Consider the following 11,144-nt stretch of genomic DNA (forward strand, 5'->3'; position numbering starts at 1 on the left):
TTTCAGAGCTAGTTTTTGTACGGATCTTGAGAAGGTTTTTAAGAGAAGAAGAGGAAGAAGAAGCCGATTTTTGCTGAGAGAAAGGAGATGAAAGAAACAAATGCAAAATTTTTATTTTTTATTTTTTAGGTTTTATGGGATTTTTAATTTCACTGCATTAAGCTTTAAGTAAATTTGAAATTCTCAACAAAAGCAAATTCAGCTCATCAAAAGAGAGACAAGACCCTCTTCATTCTTCTGCTTCTTCTTTTTTATTTTACTTGAAATTTTGTTGTAACTGATCCCTGTTTGTACCTGATTGTATTGTTTAGCTAATGTATTCCCATTAAAAAGGAAGAAGCAAATGGGGAGAATAAGAAAAAGACTGGAATGAGAAACCCAAGAGTTTTTTATACAAAAGAATCAAGAATAATAGAGGAATAATAATGTATCTCTTATATGTATGTTCCCTCTATCAAAATCCCCATTACAGATATTTTAACAAGAAAAGAAACACTATGATCCTAACACTAAAGGAACAGACCTTGTCACATAATTCATGACATCCAATTCCAATCTATACACCCACTATGCCACTGCCTTCCTATAAACACCTTCCAATTGAAATTGCCTTTTAGATTTCATGTCAAAAATCTCCAGCTCAAGCGTCTCGATGACGGCCGATGATGTTCCGTACTTTTTTTTTTTGGTGAGTAGATGATGTTCCTTACTATTTTCTTGAATGGTTATGTTACAATCGATTACCATTTTCTTGAATGGTTATTTTACCATCGACCGATTGAGAAAACACTAAGATCGCAAATCCAATTAATTTCAAGGACAAGCATGTTATAATATCATTGTCCAAAAAATGGACAAGAAGAAGCTTTTGTCGTGCCTCCCCACCTATACACATTTCCTTGAACCATCCTTTATCCTTGAGCAACAGAATACCCAGTTGAATTTTGATGGCGAGAAAAGTCCCTCCGGAGTAAGAGTGCATAGAGGAGCTCATTCCATGCATCGGGAACCCCAGGCAGGCACCAGTGGCTGCAGTCCTGCCTGTGGAGAGGAGCAGGAGCTGATCCGGGTCCCATGTAGTATAACGACAAGTGGCCATCTTTCCTTAGTGCTGTCATCTGGGTTACGTTCAAAACGTCCAATTCTGGCAATGGAGTTTTAGTAGAAAGAACGTCTACGACTGTGTTCAACATTGGACCCCATGATCGGGATAGCAGAGATGTGCTTAGCTCTGGCATTGTTTCAAGATGACAGCTGCCTCCAGTCTTCCAATCTCCACTTCTGTATGGAACAACGCAATAGAATTAAAGAAAGATGAATTATTAGTTTTAAAGATCTACATCATATTTTGGAACACGAATATACAAAGTGCACATTGAATTAAAGAAAGATCTTATTCACTTCTGTTGCAAGGTTTCATGTTTCATGATGATCAGTTATTAAAGATATATCATATATAATATGATTGCTTCAACAATGCAGCAAAATAAGGTCAATCTATGTCTGTTGAAGAGTGTATTACCAGCCTTATTGGCTTAGTCCATAATTAACGAAACCCATTTACACTATTATAAAGAGAAATTATAACCTCATGCATATATCTTACGCTGTGCCTCGGGATGCCGTGTGTCCAGGTTGCTAAGGTTACTTCAAGAAGCAACCAGATGACCAGGTATCCAGTTTCCATCCAATCAGCACAATTCCACCATCACCTAAGGTTCTCTCTTTTCGACAGTGCTACTGCTACCACTATACAAGAAAATGGAGGACATGGGGGCTCGCCTGTGGTAGTCATGGACATGATATGACCCAGCCGGTGGATACAATAATCAGTAGGTAAGTGCCTATGGGAGAAAGAAAGCCCTACAAGTCCTAGTAATGTTTCAACTCGAAGCTCAGTTTGCCGGTGGAAACGATACAATTAAACAGTAACAACAGGTCAAAGAGAAACAATTTAAACAAAAACCTTGAGATCAAAGAAGATGCAATGGGAGTGTGATTGTCTTAAGGAGGCCTAACAAAGGAACATACCTATATATACTTCAAAAGATGACTCTTGTACTCAGGATTTGTCGCAAAAAAGGTTGTTCGAGAGTCAAATTTTTGTTCCAAGTCAAAACTTACTATTTTCGGTAAGTTTTCATCTTGCATGTTTTGAGTTGTTTTAGCGTGTCAAGTGTCCCATTAGATTAGAACTCACTTAAGGATTTATCATGAGTTTTGGATAGAGTTGAATTTTAATATTTTAGGAAACTTATTGTTTTTAGTAAGTACGCAAGTATAGTTGGATTAAGAGTCTGGATTGAATTAGTAGAATTAAAGTTTGAGGATTGTGAACAAATTGAACTGGACTTATTATTATCAATGATATTTCATTTTTTTAGGGAATTTTGGTTCTCTTTCACTTGTAGATTAAAGGTCTCTTTTCAAGGTTGAAGACTGTGATCTTCTTCGTTTCTCCTGTGTTCTCCACGTCAGACGCACTGAAGGGAAAGTTGAGGATTATGGATAAATGTCTATTAAGATCACATGTTGTATTGATATTGGATAAAAAAGCTAAGCATAAAGCATGTTTTCCCTAGTATTGAGCCCCAAAAGAACACCAAGATACAATGACATGCCTTGAACAGAAGGCAGAATACACAAACTGATTAGTACAAAGAAATTGATGGTATTTCTAACAATAAATGAGACAACCAGGCAGATCCAACTGAAACCTAACAAATTAAATGAATAAAAAATGGGCAACCAAAGTTTAAATAGAGCAACAAATTAAGTAGACAAACCTGAAATGAACAGGCGCATAGGTGCGAAAGATGATCTGGGTCTTACTCAAATTCACTTCTTTACCAATCCAGTCGACCAACGTCTCAATCGATCTCCGATATGCACTTTCTACGCTCATTTCCATCTTTACTTCCCTTCCAACTTGGAAATAACACCCCCTGCCAAAGAATAAAAATTCAAAAAAAGAAAAAGAAAAGGCACATTGGTATCAGCATTCATACTAGGATAAGAAAGAATCCTTTGCATTCATCAAAATAGCAAAAGGACCTTAATTCATCTCAAAGATTCAAATCAATGAACCTTAACTCAGTCTCAACGTATCGAATCAATGGAACTTAACTCGTTGAATGTGGATCATTCACTGTCAATTTTGCAGGCCAAATCTTTCAATTGGTGAAAATTCCACTCAGTGTGGTACTCACCGTAGGGCGTTCATTGGATGAACTACCTAGATAAGATGGTATATGGCCACATGACCTGTGGACGGCCATTTAATTCCACTACAATAACTACGCATTATTACTACACAGTTAGTACAAATACCTACCATTCTCTACCAATCTTGAGGTGGGCATTCCTGTCACCATTAACAAACCGGGTTTACACACCAAACAAACCGGGCTTACACACCAAACCGAGTTTAAAATTTCGGTTTCGGTAACCGTTTCGGAACCCACCGAAAACCGAAATTTTGGCCCGAAATTTGGTAATTTGGTTCGAAATTCCGGACTGAAATTTCAAATTCCAGAATTTCGGCCGAAATTTTATAACACTTTAAAAAAAAATAATGGCATTTAAACGAAATTTCGGGCCGAAATCCGAAATTTTGGATTTCGGTTGAAATTTAAAACCATTTGTACTACTGTATATTTGCTTTTAGAATTTAGATTAGACACAGGGATGTGATATTTCCATCTCCCTTCCCAGCATTTTCACTTCCACACCCCATCTAGTTTGTCTTTTTAGAGAAAAGGGAATGAAATTTCCATCCCTTTTCCAGCATTTCCACCACTTTGTTTTGTTTTTTCCTTTTGACAAAGTCATTTTCCAGAAAAGACAAAGGTGGTGTGTGGCTGTGGGGGGATGGAAATGATGAGAAAAGGGGTGGAAATATCATTTGTTTTGGGTCCCTCTCCCCAATGGGAACGGGGAAAGGAAAGCCAACACCAAAAAACCACACTTTGACAGTTGAGTTTCACCATGTGACTTTGAGTACTGAAATTAATAAATGACTCTGCTGATATGGTTGGATAATCTAGACAATTCATTTGATGGGCCCCACTGTGAATAGATGATCAGCTCATACAGATAGAGATTAATCTGTCACTTTAGAATATCAGAGTATTTGTGCTGCCGTCCATTTCTGTAGGACCCCACCATAAATAGACAGCCCAGATCCACCGATTACACAGCCACATGTAAGTTGTGATGGGCAATCGAACGATCAGAAACGAACTCAGATTAAGAAAAAAACAGAGAATTTTCTGAGGCTAATGATGTTGGCAGTACCATGTTTTGATAATTACTTTTAAGTCATCTTGTATTTTATTATTTAAATAGTTGTCAAAGGGTATTACAGTTCCAATTAAAAAATAAAAGACAAGCTGAATTTGTGCAATATAAAACATGGTAGTGCAGATATCAGTACCATTTTGTAAAATATAAGTAGAAAATTACCCTCTAATGGTCTTCTCATAGTTCCACCAGTGCCCTGTATTGAAAACCAGCACATCTGCATCCCTCCATTTAACAGAGCTCCAATCCATGATATCCAATTTCAGTGTCATCCTCACCTTCGCCGGAGCTCCGGCGGGCGCCCGGCCCTGAACCACCAGAAATGGAACTCTATAGTACTCCACAGTGCAATTGAAATCCCTGAACTTGAATACTAAGAACCCATTATGCTTTGTGATTGGGTTCCCATTCACTTCATAGATCGAATCCTTGTCGGTAACCGCCGATGAGAGCAAGCACAACAGTGATTCCCACTGGTTTCGTCCGATCGAATCACCAACGAATACTATTCGACGGTTTCGGAGCTTTTCGAGCATAGTACTGGCATTGAATCTTTAAAAGAGAGAATGAAGAAGAGAAATTTTTAAGTCAATACTGTTTGAGAATTGTCTATATATTTAGCACTTTGTTGCAATGATATTGGGAATTATAGTATTCATCAGCTTTTGGTGGAATTTGAGATAAAATAGCAAAGAGAAGAAAATTGTTGTTTTAGAATCATTCAAAAAAAAATGAACAGAGCAATAGAGATTAATGGCCACAAAAGGAATGCAACAGAAAATTTATTAGATGCCCGTTGCAAAATAATTTATAGCAAATTTGAATTCATTGAGTAATAACCATTCCAATTTTTTACAACTGAAATAATTAAAACAACTAACGGCAGAAAATCCCTTTTTCCTTAATCAGGAATTCAAACAGAAAAGAAAGAAATAAAATCTTTATCCTTAGAAAAATGCATAGAAATTCCCAAACCCCATTAAAAATTCCCCCATTGGCTTCAGTTTCAAATTTTCAATATGCTCATCAGCCAAAAAACAAACAAATGAAAACAGAACTGATAAAATTTAAAATACTCTTGCATTTAACCCATTAAAAAGAAGTAAAAAAAAAAACTCAACATCAAAATTACAGTTCTCATGAAATCACATAAAAGAAAAAACCCAATTTAGAAACACAAAATACCCAAAAGAAAAATTATCAAAATAACAAAAAGGAACTTTGGCAACAAATAAAAGGGGAGAAAAATATACTTTTCTATATAAAAGAAATCAATCAGATGACAGTACACCCAAAAAACTTCACAAGATTAAAAAAAAAACACACACACACACACACACAAGACTAGAAACAATTTAATGGACAAACAAATTAAAGAAAAGGCCAGACCCAAATCCATAAAAAAAATTTTTAAAAAAAAAAGAAAAGAAAAGGAAGAACATTCAAGAAGAGGAAGAAAAAGAACCTAGGCAGATTGCAATTCTTTGGTTGCCATCTCCATTTGGTATAGAAATTATCTTTTCTTCCATTCTCTGAACACCGAAATCCACCATCCATGAACTTACAATCCGTAGAATTATATAACGGATAGCTTTCATCCCAAACCCATTCCCCTTCAAACAAATCACATCCATCAAAGAATCCTGACCGTCGATTATTGCCCAAAACCTCTTCGATTCCGAACCTCAGAAAGTTCTGAGATTGAGCTTGAAGACGGAGCCCTTTGTTAACAACCCGATAGTCAAAGTAAAAGAAGCAACAGATGAAGCAGAGCAAGATAATTGAGAAAAACCCTGGAAGCCCAAAAGGCTCAAGGGGTTTTAGCCATTTGAACTTCTTCAAAAACTCCATGTGAGCAGATGGGTATGTGTGAAATAGTTCTTGCAAGGAGTATCTAAGAGTTTTAGAGAGATGGTTTTTTTTTTTCTTTTTGAATGGTTAGAGAGAGGGGTTCTTATACAATTCGAGAGACAGTTATTTTTGGAAATTTATGGAGATAGGTTTTTTAAAAAGAAAAGATGGGTAAGTCTGAAAATGGGTATAACAGGTTTTGAAGGAGTTGGGTTTTCTCTAGGCTTCATGACAGAGGAAGAGGCAGACTGTAATGGCTGGTCTTGGCTTTTGTTTCTTTCTAATTTGAATTTGAGAAACGCGATACGATGAGATGCTGTGCAAAGGGAGAATAAATTCCAAAAAGGAAAGGGTCTGTTTAGCGTGATGGATGCGATATATCTAAGTAACTTTATACTTAACCCCGACCAAATCCACCGTAATCTATATAATTTCCAAAAGAATCTCGTTGTGAAGAATATATAGAGAAAGTGGGGACTCTGTTTTTTGGGACTTTGTAGGATTTGAGGGTGTCGTGGGGAAGTGGGGGAGCATTTAAAGCACCTATTTTCATATACCCACACTTTTATCCTCAAAAACACATTTATTATTAGAGAACCGTTTCCCACAATTTCATTTCTATTACGAGAAAATAACAAGAATACCCCTATGTCATAAAAGATAATAGCCAGAGTACCTTAACCCATTTTCCATGAGATTGAAATATTTTATTATTTTATATGAGATAAGTTTATTTGTCATTTTCATTAGGATCGATCATCCTAACCTTCCAATCTATGCATTTTTTTATATTGTGGTGTCCATTTTAAACTTCCTCAAATCAAAGGGTTAAGATCATTCTATGGAGAAGATTTTACGGGCCCACTCTATCTACATTAGGGCCCAACAAATGAATGGTTGGATCACCCACCCAAACAATGTCGGCACACGTATTTTTTCCATTTGTTGGGGGTGTGCCCAGAAAATATTTTTCAATCCTAACCCCCGATCTATGTAGTTTTTTTATATGGAGAAGATTTTGATCCTTCCTCAAATCAAATAGGTTAAGATCATTCTATGGAGAAGATTTTATTAGAGAATAAAATTAGATATGAATTAGAGAATAAAATCAGGGCCCAACAAGATGAATGATTGGATCACCAAAAAAATGCGGCCACTAGTATTTTTTTTCGAGTTGCACGTACGTGCAAAGCCGTCCACCATATAAATTGTCTTGCATTAGATAGGTCTTTTTTATTATTTTCCATGAGATATAAGTGTATTGGTCATTTTTTATGAGTGAGTGGTACTTTGATCATTTTCTATGAGATAGGGTCTTTTTCTTTTCCATGATATATGAGTTTTTTTTTTTTTTTCCGAAGAGATAAGTGTATTTAACACTTTCTATGAGATATAAGTTTTTGTCATTTTTCATGAGATTTAAGTAGGGATATTTTCATTATCTTTTATGAGATAAGGGTACTCTTGTTATTTTGTCATGGTGGGGGTATTTTTGTAAAAACCAAACCCAAGCCTCTTTTGTTGAAATTGTAATTATGGAAATAAAGTCTCGATTACAATCGTTGCTCAGTAATAAATGTGTTTGAGGATATAAGCTTGGGGGTGCATGAAAATAGGTACTTTAAATGCTCCTTAACTCGTTAGCAAAACCCAAAATGAAATTGGGCTCACCATGCGTTTATGGTGATCAAGACCATTGATCTTATGGTTTTGCTAAGGTGCATTGAAAATGAAAATGTACAATAAATGGTCCATTGAAAATATAAATTTACAATAAATTAACATAGCTTTTGAGTATTTTTTCTCAAACAATGTGTACATATACATTTTCAATGCACCTTAACAGAGGCTGCACCATAACAGAGGCACTCGTTAACAAAACCCTTGATCTTATAGGCCTGGTTTAGAATGGGTAGAAACGAGGCTTTATTTTAGGCTTAGATAGGCTTGCTATCCTCCATTCATATACAGAATTTACAAGATAAAATTATCCAAGCAAGATAGAAATCTCATGAACAACTTATCCTAGACAAAATTATGCAAGCAGAGTGTCAATCTCATGACCAACTTATTCAAGATAAAATTATCCAAGGAGAGTAGCCAATCCTAAGACAGCTTATCCATGGATTTCTATCTTAATGGAGACCAAATCATGGTTTTAAATTTCGGATTTCGGTGGGGACCGAAACCAAAATTTGGCGAAATTTCGAATTTCGAGAATTTTGGTCCGAAATTTAGAGAAAATGCAATTTAAAAAAATATATATTACAAAACATAGGCTGAAATTTTGGAATTTTGGTCCGAATGAATTAAATAAGCTTTTTTAATTATTACTCGGAATTTCGGTCGAAATTTTAGGGGTCCAAAACCTGTACCGAAACCGAAATTTTAAACCATGGACCAAATCCATAAGGATAAAAAATTGCATTCGTATTAAATTTAATTATAACTTCAAGTTAAAGCATTCCTATCTCCATCATCCCTCCTCAATTGCATGTGCGTCTTATGTGTCTTCCATTAATTTTCTATTATTAAAATATGACCCATAAAGTCTAATCGAGTTTAAATGCATTTCTCTTTCAATTAGGGCATGTTTGGCAACCATAAAAGATATTCTGCGGAATATATTGGGCTTGAGAGAGAGAGAGAGAGAGAGAGAGAGAGGCCGGAATTGAAGCAGTCACAAAAATTAGCGAGAGAGAAAGATGTACAAAAAATAATAATAAGTCTTTGAGAGGAGAATGACAGAATTGAAGCAGTCAGAAAAATAGAATAAGTCTTTGAGAGAGGAGAAAGACAGAATTGAAGCAAAGTCCTTTGTTTAGAATTCTTCCAGCTTTTATTTTTTATTTTCTTTGAACACTTGAGGATGGGTTATACTTTAATTACTTATATAGTGCACCATGAAAAATTGTTGTTTAGTAAATAGTGGAATTTTGTTTGATATTTTGAGTTTTATAAGGATTATAACTCTGTAGTGGCCCAAAAAAATGAGACGACCAATCCTAATATCTAAAGATTTGTATTTTTAGGCATTTGCTAGGGACCATCGCACAAGGCATTTCGTGGAAGGGCTGTTGCATGTGAAAGCAGCCACCTCAGGTGAATTAAATGAATAAGACAAAATCTGAGCCTATGTGACTGCTCTCACATGCAGCACCCCTTCCGCTAAATGCCTTCTGCAATGGTCCCTAGCAAATCCCTTTTTTTTTTAAATTAACTGAATAGAGATTGTTGAACATATGTAGTTTTTAACTGTCCACATTCACAACCAAAAATACCTTAACAGCTAGGAAGATGTCAAGTATTAGCTCCTGATGTCATGGTTGTGAAATTCTATGGAACCACAAGTGAGTGGTGCTTTTGTTTTTTCTTCAGACAGATAAAGAAGTCCTATGTTTTTTGCCTATAGTTTTTTTTTTTTTTTTGATAGGTAAAGGTGGGGTTCTTCTAGTACCCCCATGACAACATTAGAAGGGTTATTTGGTTGGCCCACTAATACCTTAGAAAGGAGAGACTCCAAGTCGAGAAAATTAATTTTGCACCTTAGAAATTCTCCTAGGCCTACATTGTAGAATCTTTACCCGTATCTGTAGGGGAGAGAAGCTTAAAAAAAGGTGCAAGAGCTCCACCAATTGCTAATTTTAAGGAGTTTTTCCCTACATTGTAGGGCTCCCATGTTTAAAATCGTGGAGAAAGCTTTAATCAAGAAGAAAATTTCTCCTCAATCATTTAAGCATGGATTGTGGAGAGGTGGGCGGGCAAAATATCATTTTCTACTCTAAAGATTATTGCAGGAATGGATTCAAAATTAAACACAATTTTGAGTCTAGTAATCACATCAATTCTCAAAATCCAAAACGAACAGGGCATAAGGAAACTTGTAACAGTTTCTTGTTTCCATACGTGTTCATGACAACTACTAAAAGGGTCTTGTTTATTGATGTGCAAGTCAACTACTAAAAGAGTAGGATAGTTTATTCACATGTGGAGACCTTGCTTCCAAAAGATTATTTCACAAGTCAACCACTTCTTAAATACAATCTATACATATAGTAGCTTCTTTTGTTATTTTGGTAATTAACTGATAAAGGCAACTTACATCATCTTAACCTTTATGGGCCGTTTGGATGCGTGGATTTTAGAATCCAGGTTTTTAGTTTGAAAACAGTGCAAAAGATGGTTCATGATAAGCTGTTGCATGCTGTTCTGGCAGCGTTTCTTGGATTTTAAGTAAGAAAACCAAGTTTTAGAAACCTCTCCCCTATCATGAGACTTCTAAAACCTGGTTTTCTTACTTAAAATCTAAGAAACGTTGCCAGGACAGCATACAGCATCCAGATCATGAACCTTGTTTTACACTGTGTTCAAACTAAAAACTTGGATTCTAAAATCCGTGTATCCAAATGGTTTCGTGAAGAGTCGTTTCTTTGGCGGAAAACAAATTTTACATCTATTTTAAGTACGTCGAAAGGAGCATCTTACCTCATTGTAATTATTTCCTTTTGGCTCCGTTTCTTTTGACGCAAAATGGGTGTAAAACAAAATTTACATGTCAAATTTATTTTATGCCCATTTTAAGGCATCTTACCTCATCGTGCCTGTATTCATATGAGAAATATCAAGGGAGGGATGATTAGTACGAGAATGCCCTCTCATTCATCCTAAAAAATCTCCTACATGGGATTTACTTTTCAGCAGATTTTGTCTTATTAATTTAATTCTTCTGAGGTGGCTCCCTATATAGAGAGAGTCAAGACATCCAAGATTTCTTTCGGGCCCAGCTTCACAGGATTATCCAACCTGTTTATTTGTTGGGCCACAGCTTAAATAGTCTGTACTCTATAGATTATCTCCGTAGGATAAACCTAACCCTCTGATCTGTAGATGTTTCTATAATGTACAGTACATCTACAGATCAGAGGATTAGAATCATCTTATAAAATGATCTACAGGTACAACCTAGTTACGTGCCCAACAAATGAACGGTT

The 11,144-nt window shown here is 35.8% G+C and overlaps 1 protein-coding gene across 1 annotated transcript; it reads right to left on the reverse strand.

Moving 5' to 3' along the window:
• Positions 1-348: 348 nt before the first annotated feature.
• On the reverse strand, positions 349-6,654 carry TBL10 (trichome birefringence-like protein (DUF828)). Its single transcript, XM_077362148.1, has 4 exons — positions 5,768-6,654; positions 4,465-4,854; positions 2,787-2,945; positions 349-1,281 (listed from the first exon to the last, which is right to left on the reverse strand). Exons 1-4 carry the CDS (start codon positions 6,151-6,153, stop codon positions 912-914), a joined length of 1,305 nt encoding a protein of 434 aa, XP_077218263.1. The 5' UTR covers positions 6,154-6,654; the 3' UTR covers positions 349-911.
• Between the last annotated feature and the right edge of the window lie 4,490 nt (positions 6,655-11,144).

The sequence above is a fragment of the Tasmannia lanceolata genome, unplaced genomic scaffold (genome assembly GCF_043159265.1).
Source record: "Tasmannia lanceolata isolate RefF3 unplaced genomic scaffold, GAP_Taslan_0.1 ptg000019l, whole genome shotgun sequence".
Lineage (NCBI taxonomy): Eukaryota > Viridiplantae > Streptophyta > Magnoliopsida > Canellales > Winteraceae > Tasmannia > Tasmannia lanceolata.